Source organism: Manacus candei, unplaced genomic scaffold (assembly GCF_025592945.1).
Source record: "Manacus candei isolate 608988 ecotype Guabito, Panama unplaced genomic scaffold, ASM2559294v1 h1tg000043l, whole genome shotgun sequence".
Classification (NCBI taxonomy): domain Eukaryota; kingdom Metazoa; phylum Chordata; class Aves; order Passeriformes; family Pipridae; genus Manacus; species Manacus candei.
Window position 1 is genome coordinate 18,042,271 of NW_026138091.1, and position 25,953 is coordinate 18,068,223.

Below are 25,953 nucleotides of genomic sequence, written 5' to 3' on the forward strand. Positions count from 1 at the left end.
CACACACGACATACACACGATACACACACACACACACGCACACGATATACACACACGACATACACACACGCGCGACAGACACATCAAGCGGACACCCGCGCACACGCACCCGCACACCGGGCACACCGCAAGCCCCGCGCGCTCCCCCGCAGCCGCTCGCGGCCCTCGCCATGCGCTGAGGGAGCCGCGGCCCCCGTCAGCTCCCAGTGCCGCCGATCCTGCCAGCTCCCAGTGCCGCTCATCCCGCCCGCCCGCGGCGTGGGGGCGGCCGCCGGGCGCGGCCGCGGCGCGGAGCCGGCTCCCCGCGGGCGAGAGGTGCAGCAGCCCGCGGAGGCAGCGGGCGGGCAGGAGGCTGAGAGGCATCTGGGCAGGCAGACAGGCAGGCAGGCAGGCAGGCAGTCGGGAGGAGACGAGGAACGATTTGGACATGCTCATTCTCGGGCGCTTGGTTGCCTGCATCCACCTCGTCTGTATCCTCAGAGTGGGTGAGTGATCTTTGCATGAATTCATCTTTGGGCTTCGGAACAACTTTTCTCCTTGGGCTCCGGTGGGTTTTGCTCCTTCTCATCCCTTTTGCTTAGAGCTGCAGGCGCAGTCCTTGGCTGTTCAACATCGTGAAAACACGCTGTGGACACCACGGGTGGGAGCGTTTCCCCTACCCCTTTTACATCAGCCGCCGGGCTCCGCGGATGCGCGGTACCCCACGCCACCCCCGGCGGCGGCGGGCTGCTCGGGGGGGGCTCCCCAGCCCGCCCTGCCCCGGCTGCCCCAGCGCGCCCCGCCGAGCCGCTCCCCGCCGAGCCCTCGGCTGGGGTCCGGTCCCGCCAGACTGCCCGCACCGGCGGGGGAGGGAGCGGGTGTGCGCCGGTGACAGGAGAGAGAGAGAGAATCGCTGCCCAGCAGTGCTGACATCGAGCTTCTCCGGGGACGTGGGATGTGAGATGTTACTTTAGGCTCTCTCATGAGCAGTTCCGAAGAGAACCGGGGCTGGTGCAAAATTTCACTCCAAAAAAATACTCGTTCTCCGAGAACAGGCAACGTCGGTGATTGCTCTAAACCATGCGAAATACGAGTCGTTCATTCACGTGGGACCACGCATAGAGAATATGGATTCATATATAGATTTTAGTGGGACTGCTTACATAACCAAATTCATTTTCAGCTCATGCAGATCTGTGCAACTGGAATGCATCCTAAAAATCATGCAGTGCTCTGTTTTACATTATAAGCGGCATGAGTGAGTTGATGCTGTTATAAGTACTTTCTTCAGTACTTTCTCAAATACTAGGAGCTTCAGTGGTGGGGCTTGTATCTTACTGGATGATCGTTTTGAATTTATAAGGTTTTATCGAATAGATCACTAGATAATACTAGTTGGCTGCTTGTATTTCAATATGAGGAACTTGGGAGCTTCAGCTCCTTGTGTACAAAACCAGTCTTACAATAGGTCTGTGATGATAAAGTAGGCACTAACCTACATTTGTCACCCAATAGGTGGTGCTGCATCTGAAACCATGCATCTCTATAAACAAAGATCGGGGTTAGGTTACTCGGAGTGAAAACAATTTCGTACCAAGTTCTGCTAGTTAGCAAAAACTACTTTTTAAAATTTTATCACGTGAAAAATATTTTTACTTCCTTTCAGAAAATACCGTGGAATGGTTCCACTATAAATGCAATGACTGTAACTGACCTTCAGTTAAAATGTATGATCCTTGTAAGGGCATTAATAGCATTTTAATGTTGCTTTTAAACTAACCTATTTCTAAAAACAGGGTACTTAGTCCAATATAATTCTCTTATACTAGTTCGGCAAAGAATGGCCTGTCATAAAACTTTTGATAAGTTTTCATAATGTCTTTCTTACACTACCAACCTGTTTCCTAAAATCAAAGGTATTCCCAAGGCTGTCTAAAGGAAAAAAAATAGCAGGTGGTTTTATATGAGTTTGAGAACAGATCAAGTATACCATGATATGATATAATATCAAATAATATGATACAACTCAATTCAATTTTTAAAAGAACTTCGCTGTTCCAAGCCTATCACACTGGAAGCAATGCAAGATATAAACGTAACTTTTGTAATGAAATCTCTTTTTTAATAATTTCATGTATTAGAAATAAGATGATTTTATATGATGTGCATCTGTAGGTTATATTTATGAATTTAGAAGAATCTGGCAGGGTAGGAAAAGGTCTTTTACTCACACATGAGGTATAAATGTGTGGCTACTTTTTGTTTCTCTAGACTGATACATTATTGTTTTCAAACCTGACCTGAAGAGGACCCCTGTTCTAGATGTGATGGATTAATTGTTCTCAATGGTGCATCATTCTGAAGACTCATGAGCTAGACTGCTCGGTGTGTCCAAGAGCATGATTGTTCCCAAGCATGAATACCCTGTGCAGGTTATTAACTTAATTTGATCAGATTTCATTTTAATATGTTCCTCTTTGAGTATCTCTCCATAACTAAATATGCTATAATGTGATAGTGTTAGCTCATAGAAACAAATATTTTGTTAGAATTCTGATATTGTTTCCTTTTGTGGTTGGGTTCTTTTTCCCAGAAAGTAGAAAATAAATTATTGCATACTACCAGTGGATGGTTCCAGTGGCTTGGTGAGAGAGAAGAACTGGGTTGGACTGGTTTGGCTCTTACCATTAAGTATTTCTGGTAGAGAACAAATCAAACCCAGGGCTCTGTGAATGGATTTTTGCTGGAGAGCATGGCAATATCCCTTTGCATTCTGGAGCCTATACTTACTAGTATGAGGCTGGTCAACGTCTAGATCCTGGCCTCGTTTGCTTGTAGTTTCAAAAAATGTTGTTGAGTCTTCAGCTGGTCACGTTCAGAGCTCTATAGGTGGTCCTTTCTAATGAATCTGTTTGGGAGACTTGCTACTGCCTTTGGAAGATTCATCGGGAGAATCTGTCTCATGTTTGGAAAAGACAAAGCAGTCAAGTCAGCCTCACTGAAGAATGAACTATTAGAGCAGATGGATGCAAAAAGCTCGTGGGAATGACAAGACAGTGACAGTTCGTTCTCTCTTTTACTGAAGAAATGCTCAGGATCTCGATTCTAATATCCCTGCTGAGATATGAACAGCACCTTCCTTCACAGTGCTACTGAAGCCAAGTAACTTGATTACATCAAGTACTGATGTAATTGTTTATGGAACAGGGTATTATCTGAGTATTCTCAGTGAGTGCCATTCAGTGAAGTTCAATGGAGCTACTTGTGGAGTGAGATGCTATTCAATCACAAGTAAGGGCTTGTGAGAAATCCTATGCAATTGTTTGTGAATGCCGCTATAGTTAGAGAATTCTTATTAAGTTCTTTCTCTTATTAAGATTAAAGGGAAAAAGAAACCCTATGTGGACAACTCACTTGGTTTTTTACATTATTATTTTAAATGAGAAATTTATGAAGCTGTAATCTTCAGCCTGCATAAGTTTCAGGCTGGAGATATTCTTTGAAATTCTGCCCTGGCTTACTAATGTGTTCCATATAACCTAAAAGTCAATGGGGTGTGCCATTTTTGTGCCTTTTGTCTCATTGTGCCTACGGAAAAAATATCTGGAGTCTTTTCAGTAAGTAGACTATTTATGAATCTGTGTAGGCAAAAAAATGTTAATAGAAAAAGAAAGATGTTTTAACAAATTACACTGTAATTGTGGCTAAATTTGAGTCAAAGTGGTGTAAATATTTAGGCAAGAGTTAAAAATATTCCCTGCTCTCACTACTAGCAAAATATATGGGTAGTTTCTCCAAATAATCTAAAAATTGTCTCCAAAATTAGCTAGTCTTCATCTTACTGCTATCACTGTCTGACCTCAACCAGGGCTTTGCCTTTCAAAATGCAACTAATTAATGTATGAATTGTTTAATTAGTTGTGTCTCTGTTTAATTTCTCATTATCTAGAAAAGATCTCTCCCTCGTTTTTAGTTTGTTTCTGGCATCCCTGTACCATGACTTTATTTGCACAAAAGTAGTAACATTTCCCTAAATATTCTAATTTTTCTTATACAACTGGCATCAGGACTGTATTTCCAAGCTAGCAGACAGCATGCATCTCACTATCAACGTGAAAGCAACTTCTCTGCGCTCCTTACTGGATGGTCACAACTAATAACAATGAGAATCTAAAGGACAGCACCACTTTAGCTTCCTAAATCCAAACATGCTTTTTGTTCATTCTCAGGTCCACATGTTTAGATTCAGTAAGCCCTTAGACTGTTAAAGGACTATGGAATCAGATCCTTCTTTTTTTCACTAACCTCTTATTTTGACATTATTTTTGTAGGCCAGTTACTTGTCACACTCAAAACTGAATTACATCACAGTAGTATAACTGTATATTATTTCTAATGCTTTAGCACATTTTACACTTAAGATTACATATTCCTGTGAATGATGATACATAGCTCCTTAGGAGAAATTTAGTACTGCAATGTCTAAAACAAAAGAGCTAAAACAAAAAATAAGAATTTTAGGACCAATTAATTTTGTATTTTAACCATCTATATTATGACCATATATATGTTATGCATTTTTATACCACAGAGATTTATATATACCAAAATCTAAATATAAAGTATGGATTTATTTTAGGTTCAAATACTGGCAGGTATGAAAACTTGTGCAGAAATAAATGACATTTTGAAATTAATGTAAGTGAGCCAAATATTTACTCAGCACACTAGTCTGTAGGACATATCTAAAATAGTTAAAGCTGTAGTTTCCAGTGTTGAATCAATACAATTTGTTAGGAGAGTTTTCTCAACTGTATTTGTCCTTACTTCCCCTTTGAATGCACCCTTCTATCTGAATTCTTGGCGAGAAACTAAATAATATATGTAAAAAATAAGATGGCAATTTGAAACTATTATCATTAGAATTTGTATGGTAAATTAGGATGTTAATTTATGAATGTAGGCACTTGTCCATTTCTTAGAGAAGGTGATTTCCTTGATTTTCAGTGCTCATCACTTAAGTGGCCACTTCCCACTATGAGTTCTCTAATTAGGAATTTAAGGGTGAACAGATTCTGTTCTTTTGCTGAGAATTTCAATTCCTCTTCAAATGTGCTGTGGTTCTCAGTATTCCCTGTAAGGTTTGGAAGTCTGTGGCAGTTCCGGAGCCCTCCACTCCTATTTAACAGCTTGATTCTCACAGCTTCGTGCGCCATTTATGTGGCTTTCCTGTACGAGACATCCTTTGGCTATTCAGTAAGCTTCTTTTCCCATAAAGACAAAAGTCACCTTTTTGAATACGTGTCAAGCATTCTGTATTGGAAAGATGAATCTACAGGAAGAAAAGAACTTACAGTATTAAATAAACAGAACCCACTAAATGAAAGATAGCAAATATTTCAAAAAGACTGGGACTATAAATGAAACTTGGCTCCAGCAGGTTGTTGAGGAACTTTTGGCAGCAGAGTGCTTTTGTAGGAAGGTATGGTGCAGGTTGCTTGTTAAGTACAAATTACTAATGTTGGTCAATTCAGTCTTGAGGCTCAGCTGTAAATAAGTGGAGATTTTAGAAACAAGGTTTATTTTACTTATTTTGTATCACTATCTGATAGAGGTGAGATAATAGACTTTTTAAGTAACACAGACATTGTGTGAAAATGTCGCTCAAAAACTCACATTGCCTTCTACTTCTTGCCCATACTTGACTTCAGTTTTCTTTGATCCACCATAAGTCGCTATATTTTACCCTAAAAATCAGTATTTTTCATTAGTAATTGAAGACCCCAGGAGCTACTATTTCAGTTAGCTAATTTCAGAAATCGCTACTGTGGTAAAAGTCCTGTGGATGACAGAAGTACTGTCCTACATCTGATGAGGAAAGCTCAGCAGTGAAAGGAAAATGCCCATGTAACTTAGGTGTCCAAATCCAGAATTTTAGTCAAAAGATTCCCTGTCTCAGCTAATACCTTTCATGGCTTCCAGAGAAGCTTTCAGGCAGCTGTAGTTCCTCTTCTGCGTGTGCCTTACCTGATCTTATTATGTACATCTCAATGCCTCTTTACCACCAAAGTTTTATTGGGGTCCAAACCCAAATATTCTTTCAGATGACTTCACTGATCCTTAAGTCAGTAAGACTTCCCTGAATAGATGCTGACAGAATCAGGTGTCTTAATCTGACTGCTGCTGCTACTTCTGTTTAGGACAAAGGAGGAGGTGATGGCTGTGGCACCTTCTCAGGTTGTCGCCCAATGACTGAAGCGTTTTACCAACACAGTGTAGAGAGAAGACCTGTTCTGGGCTAAAGGGATTTGAAGCTGCATCTCCTGTCTCCAAGCATTAGGTTTTGTCAGATGAGAAAACTTTTCATGCTTTTTGTTTAATATGAAGCATTTTAGCTTAAATTTTTAAAAATTTTCTAAAAAAATATTTTGAGAATATACTGGACAGGATCTTGAAAAAGAAATCTACTGAGGTGCTGCTAAGCAGTCGGAAACCACATCTGTGTCAGGAATATTTGGAGCTGGAAATGGAACCCGAGAGAGTTTGCAAGAAAATTTTCCAGCGTATAAGTTTGCCTTTTTCTCACTGTTCCTTAAGCATCTTGTTCAGGCTTTTGGAGGCAGGACTCTGAATTGGTAGGATATTAAAGCAAGAGAGAAAATATGAGTTCTCATGCCTGCTCCTACTCAGTATTTCATTATCTACTTGCTATTTCATTATCTGTATCTACGTATTTTATTATCCACTGCCTTTTCTCTGGTTGTGCTCTAGAAAGAGCAGGTTTTACCCATTTCTTTAAAAGTCTGAGGTACTTATTTTCAAAAGGGAGTTCTAAGCTGCACTTCTGAAGAATCCAGCTCCCAAAGGTGGGTGAAACTCAAATGTGTTTCCACCAACTCATCATTTTACATCAGCTGTCCTGGGTAGCTGAGTACCATTTGGGCAAGCTGGTTGCTTGTTACTGCACTCAGCTGCCTAGATCATCTAAAGACAGTGGAGCAGCCTGAACTTCAAGCCTCTGGAGCCTAGTGCCTAACAGGTGGGTAATCCAACTAAATGCCATCTTGCACCTGGACTTTTGTCTAGGTCAGGGCTATTGAATACATCATTTGCAAACCACCTTTGAATTCAACCGCTAAAAACCAGACTAGATTTGGTTTGGCTATTTGCCATATAAAAAGCACTGTTTCTTTCTCTAGATTCTGACAGCATCCAATTAGACATACCAGGTAACGGGTTTTTCTCCTACTACCCTTTATGCTTCACTAAACTTAGAGACTGTAGTTACCTTGGAATTTTTCTCTGTGATATTGAAATATCAAAGATTCTACTGTGCAGATAGCATTCAGCAATTTACGTTTCTATATGAAGATATCAGGACAGCTCATCTGACTAGTGAGAGATTTCATTAAGAGTTTTCAGGAACAGTATATCTGTTAGTAATTTGGCTGTGAATTGTCATCCTCATTGCCGAAAGATTTCTGCTAAACATTGGATTGCCTGAAGGCAAAGTATAAAGTTGTTAGCATTTGAAAAGGTATCCATCTTCACTGCCTTAGATATCTGTATGATAAGATAGAATAACAGTAAAGCAGTGAAGAGTTATTTAAATGGTGACATTGAAAGGGCAAAATAAGAGACATCATAAGTACTTTTACTATGTTGAAATTGTGTTACAAAGATTTGTCTTCAAAATTAAGGACGTTGCATAAAAATAAATAAAATGTATTTTAGTGAAAGGAGACATATGTTTCTGTAAATTCCTTAACAGAATGTGACAAAGAATTCTCTACTCATTTAACATTTCCTTGGGAATCATGATAAGTTCTTTGATCAGGGCAGATTTTTTTGTTTTTTTAATAAGCTATCCAGGCCAAATTAGACTTTTCCTAAAGAAAATAGATGGTTTTATTGAATTTGTTGAGATTTAGACTGGTTTGTATCTTAATTCTTCAGAATACATTTTTCGAAAAATAATGCTATCTTTTAAAGCTATCAAATCCCTTGAAAAGATAAATTTGTAATGTTCTGCAGGGGCAGCTTATGCTGAAGAAACTGAAAGATTTTTGAAAGCTAAAGCAAATATTTTGAGGAAAAATTAGGTCTTTAAAATCAGTGTTTAAAAAAATACTTGATTCTTCAATTGCTTTAGATGCTGAACTCCATAATTTTAGCAGAAGTTCCCGAAAACAAAAACAACATCTTGCTCAGACTAAATAGTTAATGATCAGAGCAACAGCTGGATTTATAAAAGGGACCTGGTATAACTCCAGGCAGTTTGTCTTCTAGCTCCATCTGACCAATTACATTTCATGTATTTCTAGCCATTTGGAAAAGTCATTTTGTTCCAAGTGTATGCCAGTTATTTCTGTCATTTCCCTTTGTAACTCTTGTTCTGATAGGCATGTCTATCAAATACCTAACAAATTTGTCAGGCTGGGGCTTCCTGGGAGGCTCAGGAGCCTTCTGCCAGGTTCTTGGAGCACTCCAGTTATGTGTCTGGGAGATTTCATGTTGCATGGTGCATTTGCCACACAACCCATCCACCCATCATCTGCACAGAGATTGGAGTGAGTCTTCTGTGATCTGTGCCTACCTTTTCCACTGTAATCTTTGAGTTTTAGTCACTAGCTTTGCATTTTATGTATATGGCAAAGTTGCAGAAAAGCTTGTTTTGTTGTTTGGTAGTTTGTTTGGGGTTTTTTTTAACACACCTTACGTTTGTGTTAAAAACCCTTGTGTGTCACTGTAGATCCACAGTTCACAGTAGTTACTTCTGCCTCACGTGTGTGGAAATCCGTATGAATAAATCCTGGATAAGCATCAAGGAGAAAAAGTTGCAGAAGATCTGTTTTAAGTTTTAGGATAGCACTGACAAAAACCCAAATGGCTATAAACTGGCAATGTGCAAATTTAAGCTGAAAATTCGAAGAAAGTTCCTGGCCATTACAGCAGTGGAATTTTGAGAAATCTTTCCAATGGTAGTAATAGGAGCAAAAAGCCAACCTGATTTTTTTGTAATCATGGAGTACTATGTTTTTTGTAAGATCCTGTGGCACCTGCAACAGGAGAGTACTGCATCAATGATCTAGTGGTCCCTGTCAGTAAGTACCATGGCACAGTTTCAACTGTGCTGAGTAAGAAAACTGAGAAGTGTGCACCTGGCTGTGCCAGCCAGCTGCCTGCTGAATCAACATAAAACAGTCATTCCTCATGATTTGTAAGCTGAGGTACTGAGGACTGAGTGCTTGCTTAGCATCTCAAGTACCACTCAGCATTTCAAAATGCACCGTGTAGTAAAATTTCATAAACCTATACAGAAAAAGAAATAAATATAAATTATATAAATAGGAGACTGTATGTTGTAAATACAGTATAAAGTAGGGAGACTTAAAAATGTATATTTTGTGTTTAATTATGGTATTTTGAGGCTGTTGACTATGTGACTATTTTAAATAAGATTACTTGTACAAGAACAAGGTAAGAAACCTCCTTTAAAGAAAAGTATTTGAAATCTCCCATGGCATTGTGTGACTTTAGGGGCTAGGGGTATAGTTCAAATACTAGCCATTTGAAAATCTTTGAGAACTGGCAGTGCTCTCACTCTCTCACCTGAGTGACATAAATCTCAATTAATTGTATTTCAGTGTCAAATTTTGCATGGCTGAATTCTGAGAGTATTCTTAGGTTTGTCTGCCCATTTCTTGTTAATCCTTTCCATGTATCCCTCTCACATTCTCCTATAAATGGTTTGGCCTCTCTGACAGCCCCATGAACTCTTTTCTCACCACATGCACATTTCTCCAAAGACACAGGCAGTTACATTTTAGTCTACTCATATAAAATTTCTCCTGCAGCTTTGTAAGGGTTCTCTTTGTGCTTTCTGCACCCCTTTTAATGTGTAATTCTTATGTATCTGATACAATTCCTCTTCACTATTTCTTCCTCCTTCTTCATTTGGGATGAAGAAAAAGAGATTTGTGTTTTGCTTACTGCTTTATTTATATGGTAATAAAAATAAAAATAAAAAATAAATCAATATAATAGGTATTAGAACTAACCAAACAGGAGGTAAAAAATATAAATTCCTTATTTTGTTTCTCTGTGAATTCTGTTTTTTCTGTACTGTTGTCTAATCACTTTCAAAGGTTTAGTTTTTGATATCTCTTGATGAGAGACAGAAAAGAGATTTCTGTATTTACAATATATATATATTTGAGCAGAGATCAAGTCATTATTCAACAGAATTCATTCAGGAATACTTAGACTAGAAATTATTCTTTTAATCCATTAGTGAAAAATGCATCCATGAAGAATTCCCATTGATTATGCAAAACTATCCTTTAAACGGAGTCCTTTTCAGTCTTTTCTGGTTTGTACCATCCACTGTGGGATTTGTAACATGTGAATCAGAAGATAAAACATGTTTCCATGTGGCAGTGGTAATCACTGTCTATATGGGAAGTTCCAACCTTTTTGTGTGAGGTGATAAGACCGTAACACAAAATCTTCTAAAGGTTTGCATGAACAGTGGCTGTACTCATGCAAAAGGAGGTTTAGATTAGATATTAGGAAAAATGTCTTCACTTAAAGTGTGGTCAAGCCTGTGGCTGTCCAAGGAAGTGGCGGAATCATCGTCCCTGGAAGTGTTCAAATGAACATGTGGATGTTGCACTTGGGGACATGATGAAGTGGTGGACTTCATGGTTGGACTCAATACCTTTGAGGTCTAAGAAAAATGACAACAGGAACAGATATGCCCTGTTCATTAGGAATATGTGGACATCTTAAATGATCTGATTAGGTTTAGCAATTATTAGGGTGTTTACTGTAGGAAAGGAGAATCGTCATATTAAAACAAATTGAAAGTGCAATTTAGAGCAGATTAAAAATACTCTTATTGCCCTGGTGGATGGAAGAAAACAGGTTCAGCTAAATCAGGTAAAGCTAATAAGGCAATGATGCATAACAGATAGTTTCAGGCTACATGCAGTCAAGTGAAATACAGGAAAATGTATATGGAGCAGCCAGAAAATGTAGTCCTGATTTTGCTGAATAAGGTAATATCAGTTAATTGGCTTTTTCTAATATGATCTACCCATTCTATCATAATTGTAAATGGTGCATTTGAATAAAACTGTAATCCATGTTTGTTTCATTAGTTAAATAATTCCTTGAATGTGCAAGAACTTTTCTAAATGTGTGTAACTTAAATCTGCTATTCCCTTGAAAGCAACGGGAAATTCAACCAACTCAGGGTATCTTTGTGGTTAAATCAAAGCAGAGGTTTTTTCACCTTGCAGCGGAACTCAAAATGCTGTGTTAGGCGTCCCACTTGGCATGTATAGGCACCTAGATTGGGATTGATAGCAGCCAGCATGCCCTGTGCTGGACATGTGAGCTTGACTGGTAAAATACAGATCAGTGTGGATAATAAAGTGTGAAGAGATAGTTAACTGGGATGTGCCTCTCAGGGTCATGTATTGGGATAACTATGGTGAAACATCTTGTTTAGATGGCTAGACCTGACAAAAAAATGTTGTGGAATTCAGAATTGTTGATCTTACTACGCCTAAACCAACTATAAGATGTTGATACTAGAGATTTATCATCATCATCTAATAAACAACATTTGCCCAAGAAACAGGAGATGGCAATTCTAAACCTTTCCCAAGTACGGGGATTTGAACCACAGATGTGGAGAGCTATATGATCCACAGTCTGACAGAGCACAGCAGCTGAGGATGGGCAACACTGCTGCTCATACCCAGGCTGCAGATGGGAATAGTAGAAAAGTTTGAAAGAGAAAACCTAACTATCCAGTCTAGTGGCTGAGACAAGGTGGTCCAGCACAGCAATTCCAGGTTCTAGACTAGATTTTTGCCCTCCTTTCTTCACTGTGCCCTCACTACGCTGCTCTAGACCAGCAGCTGCCACTGTGTGTGAGCAGCAAATCCCTGGTCTCCTTCTTCTGCTGTTCCTTCCCACCATCTTCCGCCACCAGGCCCCCCCACATCATTGTCACCGTGGTGGCAATAGGGCATCTCTGCAGAGGGCATTTGGCTGCAGAGGCAGCCTATATTGCTGGAAGGGCCACTCTGTCTGTGACAGGCAATAGGAGTCAGGCCAGAAAATACGTTCTGTAAGTTAGTTTAAAGTTTTGGGTCAGCTGTTGGACCATGCTGCATTATGTTTTTCTGGGAAGGGAGTGAGACATGGGATTTCCGTGCCTGCTGGTTTGATTATTTCTTTTATCTAGCTGCTATCCAATGTAAAAAACACCAGGATTTCTATTGTCTCCTGTAGTTTTGAAACCTGCTGAAGGATGCTGCTGTATCTTCTGGAAGGTCAGTCTGGTGCTTATCTAGGTCTTCTGGGCATCTCTGAATAGTCACCTGCTTACCATGCGTCCAGGAAGTCTGTGCATCTTTCAGTCTTGGACCAGTTGCTGGTTTTTTTGTGTTGCAGAAAGTGAACCAGTTAGACACAAAAGTGCGCTTTATCTGTTCGAGAAAAGAACTGTGTTGCTGTATCATTAGTGCGTGTAAGAAATGTATGCATTTGCACCACCCCTGTTGGAATAGCAGGAGGTTTTCTACCACAGGCAGGTATGGCAACCGAGTGAACAAGAGCTGCAGTGTCCTGGAAGAAAATACAGCATGTGCTCCTTTTTGTAGAAAATCAGCTGCTTTAGATGGGATACAGACAACAAATGCATTTCCCCGGTGAGTCACCAAGCTTCCACAAAACCCCATATCTCCAAGGCTTTCAGCTGAGGTGGAGTATATTACGCTGCTTGCAATACAGTCAAAACCTTAAAGGCTTAGTCAAACCTATAATTAATTAATGCTTCTATAAGACTTAGAAGATATAACTCACTTGATGAGCACTAGGTCTGTTGCTAATGATTTTAAATCTACAAAGCAACTTCCTAAAACCCGTTGAAATTGGCAATTATAATGTTCTGTCTTACACAGGAAAGCTTTTATCACTCCAGAGCAGGAAATAAATGCATGACTTAAACTGGAGAGATGCAGTGACAGAACAGCGGCAAACTGTGAAACACACTGCATGGCAGAAGGCCAGAGGAGGATTTGCTGTTGCTTGTTCCAAAACTTGATTTGAAGTAATTTCAGTGTTTCTATGTTGCATAAATGACTGTGAAAGTCCCAGAAAGTCTGTAGTTGCATGTGCTTATGGTCTGAAGATAAGACTTAATTAAAAAATTTTACTTTGATGCCCTTCATTTTTTTTTAATCCTGTGCAATTACAAGGCTACATTCTGACAGACCACTAGAAGTGAACTGAATGAAAATATTCTGACTTGTTCTGTCACAGATACTTAAATATGATTTAAAAAAAAGAAAAAAGATAAGATTAAAAAAAGTTATTAAAATATGTCTGAAAACCTATTGTTTTTTGTTCAAGTGTAGGAATATTTTGTGGAGAAACTAATCAACTGCAGTCTAGAAGTTTGATTTTTGCCATGGTGCTTTCTGAGAGAAAAATGTGCGAAGCTATCTTCTGTGTTCGACTAGTGCTTGTTGTGAGTTCAGCAATGACAGCCACCAAACTGTTTCCCTAACTTATTCAATTTTTCATAAGGTCATTAAAATTTAAGAGGTTCTTTGGTATAAAGCAGTGTGGTGTTTGCTTGTAAACTTTCTAAACTTCCTCAAATAACTTCCAGTTATTAATGTGTAGAAAAAGGGAAATAAGAGCATTTTAAGAAAATAAAAAGGCATTAAAGAAAGACTCTGCTTTTAAGGATGTATGGATATTTTTAAGCAAGTGTAGTGCTGCCAGATGTAAATAATGTTGAAGACATTTTCAGAAACATTTTATTTACTTTGATTAATTGCATAATGAATTCTCCCTAGTAGATGTTTGATTAAGTGAAAAATACTTCAAGTTGCTTCTTGAAAGAGCAAATTTTATTGTAATGGTTTTATATCATAATAACAAAGTTACATCCAAGCAAAATGAGGGGAAAAAGGTCTATCTTACTACTTGTCCATAAGCTTTCCACTGAGTGATTAAAGTTAGCATTGTGCCCATTGGTGCAATGCTGATATACTTCAGAAATTTTACAGACATTTGGGAAATTTATAACTATTTATGGGAAATACAGCCATTTAAATTACACAATATACTTATTTCAATACATAGATAGATTAATCCTCTAAACAGGTTTTTACATGTCAGATATTTAAACAGAAATTAAATCGGCAGTTAAACTGTCATATGGAGATGCTGTATAATCAGGAAATTGCTATCATATATTATTTATGTATCGACATCTAAGTGCATCTGTCAGTGACCAGAGTTTCATTGCATAAGGTACTGTATAAACACAGAGCAGGAACATGACACTTGCTCAAAGGAATTTAGAAATAAAATAAAATACAGAAAGAGAAGCTGATAGGACAGTGAAGATGGGAGTTGCAGCTTAGAAAAAGTCATATATTAGTCAGTATGAAGAGCAGTTGAGTTGGTGAAGCAGCAGTTTGTCCCATCTTTTCTAGCTATTCCTGTGAGTGCTGGTTTTCAAAGAGGTATTGAACAGATCTGTCTCAGTTCCTCATCTGTAAACTAGAGGTAGTAATATTTTACTCAAAGGCATTTTGCGTGAACAAGAGCTTGTTCACCTTTCTAACACTCTTTCAAGAGTGGAAAAGTTAGCTCCAAGTCATATGTTATAGGGCAGTGTCCCACTGCAACAAAGTCATGCAGGGAGCCTTTGCAGCCTCTGTAGGACCCAGAGTGTGCGTGCGGACGGCTCCATTTGTAGTCACCTGGAGTCCCTGGTACAGCCCCTTGTGTGCCATATAAGACCTAGGCAAAACTTAGAGGTGAGGAGAAGCATTCACCTGGAGACCTTATGTGTCCTCGTGATTTTCATGATTCAATAGGAAACTGAAAATCATGAGACCTTGGAACTGAACCTGGCAGACAGTATCAACTCAAGCATGTACTTTTACTTTCTTTGCTTCAGTTTTCTGTCTGCAAAACTGAGACAATATACCCATACTTTCTGATGTCAGTTCAGGAACAAAAGTGCTGTGTAAATACTACGTGCACAGATAGTACAGTGTGAGCCCTGGCATGTGAGAAGCCGAGGTTGTGCTGCTCTAGATGACAAGAGAGCCCTTTAATATGAGCACAGCCTTCCTAATGGTGTATGACTTCATTTAGGTGAGACTGCATGTACATTTATTCCTGAAAACATGAGTCAAAACTGCTGATCCAAACATTTATCCTATGGTAGATCCTCTCTGGTCATAATCCTGAGCAGAGGTTCTTACCATCTGTGACCCACTGGTACGAGAAACCACGGGCTGCAATAAGCTTCATGGTCCCAACCTGAATGTCAGAATGGAGAACTGTAGCAAAATCAGGTAGGCATTTGCTGTATAAAACAAAGCTCTAACGTGTCACAAAAGGAACTATTATACTGAATGAGGATACCACTGATGTTATTTTATCTAATTGCTGTAATTTAGTGTTTATATGCTGTTTAGCTAGACGTGTGGTAGGACAGTCATAACATGCTAAAAAGTTAGGTTTTCCTCATGTGTAGCAGTCAGTAAAACTTGGACCCACGTCATGTTTGATGATAATAATAAAAATAATATTATCCTGTGTCATTCTTCTTCTTGCTACAAAGGCGGGCATATGAGCACAGGTATAGGTTTGGTGGGTGTTGGCAGCTATTTTCGATTAGCTGTCATCTCAGTTCTACAAGGTCTTGCAACGCACACTGTGTAGGTGCTGAATCAGTGGGTACGGCTTTTCCCTCTTATGCCCTACATACTGCCAGGTAAAAAGGGACATGGGTCACCATTCATGCTTCACTGTTTGCTGCCAGTTACCACAGTGCAGTGTCCTAATAAATTCTTCGTGTCTCCAGTTCTGACTGCAGGGACGTGGTGCTGTGTATCCGTTACTTGTAATTTAGATGTAAATACTGACTTTTAAGTTGTGACCACAAGGACAGGCAAGTACTGACATGGGCAAAAGCTTTAAATTGCACAAGTGAGCAGTGTATAACAACCTACATTGCTTTAACTTTCTCCTTAAAAAAAAGCATATGTTAAAAATGAGTTGAAGGACCATTCCAGATTTCTGTTGTCTTCTAGCAAATGATGACTTATATGGGCAAAAGCAGTAAAAAAATGATGGGTCCTACTGACAAGAGAAAAAGACTTGATGGTAGTTTCCAGAGTACTTCAGAGTTCATAGAAATCCCAGAGAGATTAAGAAAGAGGAAGAGAGCAAATGGAGGAAAAGAATAGGAAAAAAATAAAAAAAAGAAAGAGAAAGGGAGAAAGAGGAAGGAGGGAGTGAAGAAGGAGGGGAGGAAGGAAGAAGAAAATTTATAAGCGAGACGCATTTGGTGCTTGTGCAGCTTGTTTATCTCTTGTCTTTTAATTTTGGTGCTGCTGCATTCTGCAACTACTTGCCATTTGTAACTACTAGAAAAGGAGGCTGGGGAGTCAAATTACTCCTTCTGTAACTTTTACAGACATCGCATCACCAAACCCAGAGCGAAATGAAATGAAATAACTCAACTCCAAGCTTTCAATATCAGGGTTTTTTTACAACTCTTTTCCCCATAGTGAGGAAAACGAAGAGGGTAATGCTACCAAATGCAGTTAAGTGAAGTTTATTGCAGAACAATTTATGAGATGCTCATTTATCACAACAGAGAAAAAAGTAGCTCAGAACAAGAGTTGAGGAGTCTTAATATATTTTTTTTTAAACAGGAATTGTTTATGTAACTTCCTTGGCATCATCACCACAGTGATCTCTAAAAACACATAGGTATGTAATACTTCTAGCCAATACAAGATGAATCAGTTATAGAGAGATGCTTGTTGACACTTGAAAGGAGAAGTTAAGTGATGCAACAAGAAGAGCAGTGATGGGTTTGGGGAGGGAAGAGACACCACCGCCCTGCCCACTTACCCACACTTGCACACTGCCTTAGCCTTTGAGGCTCTCCCTCAACCCCTCCTTTCTTCTCCTGCTCATAGGGAACCTTATGTGCTCCTCTTCCCCTCCTTCTCTTCCTCAGTTCCACATCTGGATGTGACCCAGATTTCCCTTCAGAAAATCCTGCTCTTCTGGAGACATGGAGAATTCTTGTCTGACAGGGTAGAGGGAATACTGCAAAGCAGATTCTGAGTGATTGTTACTCACTGCCTATGACGAGCATCCATATCTGAGATTATTATATAAATTCTGTTTGTACAACATACAGTCTCCATGCAGCTTGAGTCCTGTGGATATTCTGGCAATATTACAAATAAATCATAATAATAGTTGTTAAAAAGTGAGCGCTGACACTGATATTCAGGCTGTAATGACCATTGTAACCTAAAAAACCCCAAGGAGCTTTATTGTTTTCAAAAGAGAAGTGTGTGTTCTTAGGCTGAAAGGTAATTTGGTTGTAACAGTACACTGAATTTATAGTGAATGCATCCCCACCTAGTGCTGCCTCCTTGCACAATACGCAACCCAGGATTTGATGGTAAAACTCTGCTCTTGAACATGGCACACTGCTGCCTCTCTGGATAGGATATAGGTGTGCATAATAGATCAGACAGGGACTGCTGGTTTTCACCAAAATGTATAGACCTTTGGTAATAACTGTCTTTGTAAGGGAACATCTGAAGGGATGGTAAAAGCCTTGGACTTGTAAGTTGGGAAGAGTTTTAGTGTGCAAAGGGAACAATCAAGCTGGCATGGCATGTAAGTCCTGTACATTTAAAGTTTTTTTTCAGGGAGAGAATATTTAGAAATGAGTTTGAGCTATATTTCACAATCATTTTAATTGGAGAAAACAACTCTAAATTCTTTTTGATGCAATAACTTTATTGAGTGCTATTTTAAGACGCCACCCTAGGCTCTAGTCGTGAAGGAACATGTGCTTGACTGGGCTGCAATCACTCTAGACAATAAAACTGATGTTATACTTGCAGCTCTAAAGAGATCTCTGTTCTTTTTCCTCCATGCCAAAATTCCATGATGACTGTGATGAGTATCCTACTTTTCTGGGGGAAAAAAAGAGAAAAAAGAGAAACAAGCTGTGATTCTCTATGGAAAAAAAAATAAGAAAGAAATTGGCAAGAAAAAAGCCATACTAGTGCAAATCCTGATCAAAACAAATTCTTCTGCTCAGTTCTAAAGCGTGTCCATAAAATTTTTGGTGTACATCTACAAGGCATTACAATTTTCTGACGTATAGTGTACAACAAATAAGTTTCTAAGAGCAAGGTAATATTAGGGTGTTGTGGTTTAACCCCAGCCAGAAACTAAGCACCCCACAGCCACCTACTCACTCCTCCACCAGCAGGATCAGGGAGAAAATTGGAAGGGTAAAAGTTAGAAAACTCATGGGTTTAATAGGGAAAACAAAAGCCACATGTCCGAACAGAGCAAAACAAGGAATTTTTCCTTCCCTTTTCAATGGGCAGGCAAGTGTTCAGCCATCTCCAGGAAAGCAGGGCTCCATCATGTGTAATGGTAACTTGGGAAGACAAATGCCATTGCTCCAAACATCCTCCCCTTCCTTCTTCCTACCACTTTCTATACTAAGAATGATACCATATGGTATGGAATACCCCTTTGGTCAGTTGGGGTCATCTGTCTCAGCTGTGTCTCCTCCCAATCTCTGCACCCCCAATTCCTTGATAGTGTGGCAGTATGAAAAGCATAAAAGGCCTTGGCTCTGTCTAAGTGCTGCTCAGCAATAGCAAAAACATTTCTATATTATCAACCCTGTATTCAGCACAAATCCAAAACACAGCCCCATACCAACCACTGTGAAGAAAATGAACTATACCCTAGCCAAAGCCAGCACATAGGGTAAGAAATAGTATCCAAGAGCTACTCTTGGATTTAAGTGACTCATGCACAGAAATAAGAAAAAAGTTAATTGCTAATGCAAATGACCATATAGCAAATTAAATTTGAAGGAAGGGATTGATTCGATTTATACATGATCCTCTTCCTTCTTTGATGTAGGAAGATGTCCAAAATATGGCCAAAAATGTGGAGTATTCAGTGCCTGCATGAGAACTGCCTATTATCATACATACACCAGTGTAGCCTCTCAAACAACATAAACATAAAAGCAGGTATTAAGATACCAATAAAACCAATAGAACCGTTTTTCCTACTGTTACATTCTTTCATTGCCTTTCCTTCCAGCATAGGAGGTAGTGGGGCTTGTTGACAGAGGTTTAAACTAGCTTGGAAGGGGGAAGGGAACAAAAAAAGGCTCATCAGTGATGAGCAATGGGATGGTGTGCCAAAACTTGAGAAAACGGGCACTCATGGGATCTCTCAATGTGCTTCATAAGGTATTGGCTACAATGTACCCCACCTGAAATGTTTCTATACCAACGCGCACAGCACAAGGAACAAATGAGGAGCTCGAAGCTTTGGCCCAGTCCCAGAGATGTGACATCATTGGCATAAGTGAAACCAGGTGGGATGAGACCTGGGACTGGAGTGCCCTGTTGGATGGTTACATGCTCTTCAGGAGGGATAGGCAGGGCTGAAGAGCAGGAGGGGTGGCACTGTATGTAATAGAAGGATTAGAATATATGGAGCTCACAGCTGGCAATGGCACAGTTGAGAGCCTCTGGGTAAGAATCAAGGGGCAAACAAATAATGTGGATGTCATGGGGGGAGTTTGCTAGACACTGGACAGGACAGGACGATGACACTGACAAACTATTCTTTGAGGAACTAGGGGACAGAAGATTCCTAAAAAACCTGGATGCCAACTTTATGGAACAGGTCCTAAGGGAACTGACTCAGAAAGGTGCTCTCCTTGATCTGCTGCTTGTCGACAGAGTGGATCTCATGAGTGAAGCGGAGATTGGTGGCCATCTTGGCCACAGTGGCCACAAAGCGATCAAGTTTAAAATTTCTGTTGACAGAAACAAAAGTGCCAGCAAAACCTCAATCCTGATATAAGCAGAGCAGACTTCAGGCTGCTCAGAGAATTAGTAAGTAAGGTCCCTTCGGAAAATGTTTTTGCAGCTGCTGGAGTCCATCAGTGCTGGTCTCTTTTCAAACATCACCTCCTAAGGGCACAGGAGCAGGCAATTCCCATTGTTGGAAGTCAAGCAGGTGAGGCAGAAGGCCACCTTGGCTAAGCAAGGATCTTCTCTTGGAGATAAGGCAAAAAAGGAAGGTGTATGGCCAGTGGTAGCAAAGTCAAGTGACATGGGAAGAATTCAGAGATGTTCCTTGCCACTCTAGGGAGAAAGTTCATGTGGCCAAAACTCAGCTGGAGTTGAAGCTGGCCAGAAATGTGGGGAACGATAAAAAGAGTATTTTCAAATACATTAATGGCAGTAGGCAGTATAGAAGTATCATCAACTTATTACAGAATGAGGATGGTCACCTCACAAACAGGGACAGAGACAAAGCAATAAGCCTGCTTTCTTTGCCACTGTGTTCAAAACAGATAACTGACCAAGGGGGTCCCAGTGCCCAGAGCTGGAGGACCATGACTGCAAGAATGATCAACTCCCAGTCAACCCTGAAATTCTGGGAAGCATTGAAAAACACCTGAAAGACAACACAGTCGTTGGTCACAGCCAGCTTGGCTTCATGAGAGGAAAGTCTTGCTTATCCAACCTGATTTCCTTCTATGACGAGGGAACTCACCTAGTTGATCAAGGGAAGCCAGTTGATGTAATCTTCTTGGATTTCAATAAAGCTTTTGATACAGTCTCTCACAGGATCCTTCTGGACAAACTGTCCAGCACACAGCTGGATAAACACATCATGTGGTGGGTGAGCAATTGGCTCACAGGTCAAGCACAGAGGGTAATAGTGAATGGGGTAACATCAGACTGGTGACCTGTCACTAGTGGGGTTCTGCAAGGCTTCGTCTTGGGCCCTGTGCCCTTCAACATCTTCATAAATAACTTAGATGCTGGACTGGAAGGGATACTGAAAAAGTTTGCAGATGACACAAAACTGGGAGGAGTCGTTGACTCCCTCAAAGGCGGGAAGGTCCTGCAGAGAGACCTGGACAAATTAATGAGGGCTGGGCAATCACCAACCATATGAAGTTCGACAAGTGCCAGATTCTGCACCTGGGATGGGGCAACCCTGGATGTAGGTACAGACTGGGGAATGAGATGCTGGAAAGCAGTGCCTGGGGGTCTTGGTTGACGGCAAGTTTGATATGAGTCAGCAGTGCCCTGGCAGCCAGGAGGACCAATTAATACTGATAGGATTTCTATTATTTACTCAAAAAAACTCTGAGTCACGTTAAAGTATTAGTTTGCAGTTACCTGGCATTCAGCATAGATAAGGTCTTCCTTCACCCTTAATCTGATTATGACAAAATGAATAATGACAAGCCTTGAGAAAATAAGTGCATGACAATTAATAAAAACGTAGGTTAGATATGAAGGAGTTTGCTTTGCTGATGATGGCAGGGCTCAGCCTATGAATCAGCAGTATAAGAGGAGTATGCTGAGAAAAGAAAAACGTGCAGATAAAGGTAAATTATGAAAAATAAATGGCACCCTGGGGACTATGAAGATAATGATGTAAATCAAATCTGAGATGTGGGCTGAGGCACAATTGTATAGGTGAGAAGCAGAGCTTCAATTTGATACAAGGAAAAAGAAATGTTTGAGAAATGATCTTTATGTTATATGTGGCCTCAGAGAACAATTCATCCATCATTCAGCCCATTGCTGACAGCTTGTTTTCCCTGGAGAGTTAATTTGATGGCAACAGCCTGCCCTTAGGTGTCATTTTTATGGGGACTGAGAAGCTTATTCCTATTGCAGTCAGGCTTATTGTCCTCACCTGACACCCAGCATGCACATCAATAGATGTTTGCCTGCTCTGGGAGAGAGATAACCACCAGGAGCAGGTCACAGCAATTAATGTGGCCATTAAAAAACTCTTGGTCTATTCCCAAGATGGTCCTAGGAAAAGGATCTGAATGCTTTGACAACTGCAGCCATCCCTCAGCCATTGCCAGTATTGATTCTTCAGTGACACAGGAGCCTGCCCTGGCAGCAGATGAAGTCATGAGACCTTTGCACAGGGTTGGCTTTTGTGTGGTAAAGTGTATGAGAAGAGGTTATTTAGCTCAGTCAAAATATTAGAAATCTAGGAAGAAGTGCATATGGAATGATAGCTGGCAGGAAGGTTAAATAGACAGCTTAAAGTTAGCAAAAACTAGATGAAAAGCCACTATCCCTTCATAATGCTACACTCTCTTATGAAAGCCAAGATACATTTACATGAAATTTGGAATTTAAAGTAGAAGGCTGGACTCTTCTTAGTTTTTTGGTTTTTTCTTTCTAATCTCAACTGTAAGATATATTTGATCAATGCTGCCATAGCTCCTCATCTTGTTGTGCCTCAGAGTACAAGAAATGAGAGAGTTAATGCTGATTCATAATTCTAACCATTAAAGGACGAAATACCTTACCACTTTGGGATGAAGATTAGAATTTCTTTTCTGATGTAGGCTTTGATACAGTTATCTATTTCTTGTTGAATTCAGTTAACTATAATACGTGTCTCCTGAGAACTTTCGAAAGGCACCATTCTCACAGGTTGTATGTAGCCAGCACACCACCAAGACATGTGCCTTACTTTTCCAAAGAGAGCACTTTCTTTCTGGTGCTTTCATATACCAGTCTTTTAGAGTGAGAAAAAAAAGTTTGATTTCTCTTTTTATTCTCTTATTTTACTTTGGTATACCTGTGCAAAAACCTATGCTTTGGAAAGAGGCAGTAGTCTTCATCATTGATTATATGTAACTTCACATAATCAACATTTGAAACTTGGAAAATTTTCATTTCCCTTAAATAAAACCATATGTAATTTATATATTGCTTTTTCCCGGGAAAGCTATTTTCTTTTTTGAAGAGACTTACTTTGATGTAAGTCCCTTGAACCTGATAGTAAAACTGAAGTAACAAGTTAATGATATGGATTACCAGAGAATATTATGTGAATTGCAGAAAGCTATGTGGATATATGAAATATAGTTGCTTTAGTGATAGGTATTTATGGTCTAAAGAAGGATTTTCCCAGTTTTTTCTCCCAACTATCATCTATTCTGTGCATGTCTTTGGTCAAAGATCACTTAGGAATGCAGGATTCATATCTTTTTCAGATGAGGGTTAAGATGCTCGATTTGTTTTCAGATTCCTTTTAAGAGTAGAATTTAAGGTACAACCTCAAGATTAGCTTTGAAGTCCCAGAGAGAGATTACTGCATATATGCATGCATGATTATTGATGCCAGCTTAAGGATTTTTACTTACTAGAATTCTCTCACTGAATAAAGGGTTGAATAATTTACTCAGCATAACTAGTGCTTTTTACTAAACTCCCTATTTTCCTTTTCTAAGATATGTATTTTGACTGGAAATAATTCTTAAACCCTGTATTAGGATGAGCAGATAACTTAAAGCATAAGGGCTACTTTGCTTTAAAGGAAAATAAGGTAAGGGAAAAATTTCTTCCAGTATATTTGTAGAAATTGTGTTCAAGCTAATGAATTGAGGACATTTTAGGTAATAATTTTCTTGTACTCTCAGATCATACCTGAATTTAATGATCTCAGCAAAATCACTGGCAAAACTTCCTGTTCCTTTAATGGAGCTACAGTTTCTCATGGAGAGGCTTGGGTGGGTAAGGGACACAAGAAGGAGCTTTGTTATTAAAATTGTTACATGATAGTTTGACTTAAAAGTAATTCCAGGCTTGTCAAAGAAACTAGTAATTAACTCTGAACCCTGTAAAATTTCCATCCTTGAATATAAAAGAGAAATATGTTCAATTTGTAATTATCTTTATGGACTATAAAAATAGGCTGCAGATAAAGAAAAGTATTTCATTAAACCCCATGAGGACTCTTAGATGGAAGGGGCTTTACTATGAAAAAATTGGTCAACGTAAAACCTCAGTGTGATTCTGTTAGGAAAAAAACCCCACAAATATATATTTCATTATTGAAAATTCCTTCACTTGTGCACAGCAGAGTCACAGGAAGGTTTTTGTAGGAGCAGAAGCTGCTGAAAAAGGCGTGGAAACCATCAGAGGAAGGGTTTTGTGGAGGGAAGCCCTAGATGAGCTGAGAGGGCTGGAAGACTAAAGATTAGATTGCAATAAACTGAGAAATATAAACTGAAACATTTGGGACATGCTGTGTATCCCTTGGTGCCTTTGGAGTAAGAGATTGTTCAAGTAAAGCACTGATCTTCATGCTATAACATACCTTTCACCAGAAGGTTAGCCTAACAGGACCAATCCAAATTCCTTAGAAAGATCTGTTTTTCTCCTCAAGAGGCATATTGTAACAGCAGGTGTATTGTTGCTTTTCAGGGAAACATTTTGAAAAGAATTCATGTCATTTAGGTACACAATATCCTACAGCAGAAGCATTTGAATTTGGGAGACTGGAATCTCCCAAGGTCTTTTTTTTTTAATTAATTCCTAATAATGATATATAAACATAGTTACAGTAAATCCAGTAGCCGGGAGACCTCATCCTGGCCTCTCCTCTTTCAGAGTCCTTGAATGCAAAATTGCAGGGATGTCTTATGGACCAAAACTGATTTCAGTGACATTAAAAAAAAAAAAAATGGGTCTGAGGAGAATAGATGTACCTTCCTTAGATTTGTAGGAGTCTAGTTACGTCAAAGTCAGCAAAGCCAGACTGCATTGAGTACATCTTATTGGTCAAGTGAAGGTGTTATAACTTTGTTTTGATTTATATGTGAGAGATGCACTGATGTAACTTGCAGAGGGATTTTTTCGCCATAAAAAAGTTCACTATTATGGCACAACTGAGAAGCATTTTTATTGTACATAGGATATTTCCAAAGTATTTTGATTTTGCAGCATTTGATTTTGATTTTGCAGCTAATTAACCTAAGGTAGTTAGGTAGTGTTTATTTACTTTGAAAGACTATTTTAAACAGTTATCTAAAATATTCTTTCCTTTCTGTTTAACTAATTTGCAGTTTTTTACTGTAAACTGTATTTTAGGAGACAAGAGTATGTATTGTTTGAAAGTTTCATCACAATATTCATGAAAGTGAAAGCTTGACTGCCTGTTTTCTCTGCGGATTTATGTAAATTTTCAGGGACCTTGTGAATGGAAGGAGTCTGAATTGTGTCCATGGTAATCTGTTCAATGTGTAGAGGAAGTTACAATGGCCTTAACCCATGAAAAGGATCAGTTGTTTTCATGGAAAGCAGTCAAGACATGCTTTGAATTCAGATAGTCGACTTAATCAGAGCTGGACTTTGTTTTTTAAGGGTTTCTCTTTGAAAGAACTGAATGCTGGTCACCTGCTACAATCAAAATACATCATTCATCTGTAAAGGGGCATAAAAATTTAACAGTTAGATGAAGAATGGATACATCCCTGAAACAAAGGGGAAAAAAAAGTCCTTCAGTTATTTACAATCTCTACTTGGACATGTAGAAGCATGAAAACACCATAGTCATCTCGGCTCATTACCTGCCTACAGCACTGGGAGCCGAGTGAATTCATACCAAGCTTCTATAGGACTGGGAATTTAGCAGCATCAGTCCTCACTGCCTTCCTGGGTATGATGGGAGTCTTGCCTGGGCAGGAATGGCCAGCACACCTGAAAGGCAAGACACAGAGCGGCTTGAGCAAGCATGGTAAGTCAGAGTTGTACATCTGCCATCACTGGACACAAAAAGAATTCAAGTCTAGTCCTCCAACTCATTTTTCCTCAGGCAAAATTATTCTGCTGGTGCAGCTCACAACCCTGATAAGAATAAAGTAATTGAAACAATATTCCTCTTTTACCTTTACCAAAATAAATCATACATAGCGTCTTCATTTGGATTTTTTTCCTGCATTTAAATGAAATTACAGTGCAAACATTAGGAGGAGTAGCAATAGGCAAACCGTGTTTATTTGGCTATTCA

At 39.4% G+C, this 25,953-nt stretch overlaps 1 protein-coding gene across 5 annotated transcripts in view; it reads left to right on the forward strand.

The window, feature by feature from the left end:
- The first annotated feature begins 304 nt into the window (after positions 1–304).
- PTPRZ1 (protein tyrosine phosphatase receptor type Z1) overlaps positions 305–25,953 on the forward strand; it is a 138,850-nt gene continuing 113,201 nt past the window's right edge. For all 5 annotated transcript variants that reach the window (XM_051795349.1, XM_051795351.1, XM_051795350.1 and 2 more), the window contains exon 1: positions 305–485. In XM_051795349.1, the coding sequence (XP_051651309.1) occupies positions 428–485 (58 nt within the window). In that variant the 5' untranslated portion in view covers positions 305–427. The remainder of the gene's footprint in view (positions 486–25,953) is intronic.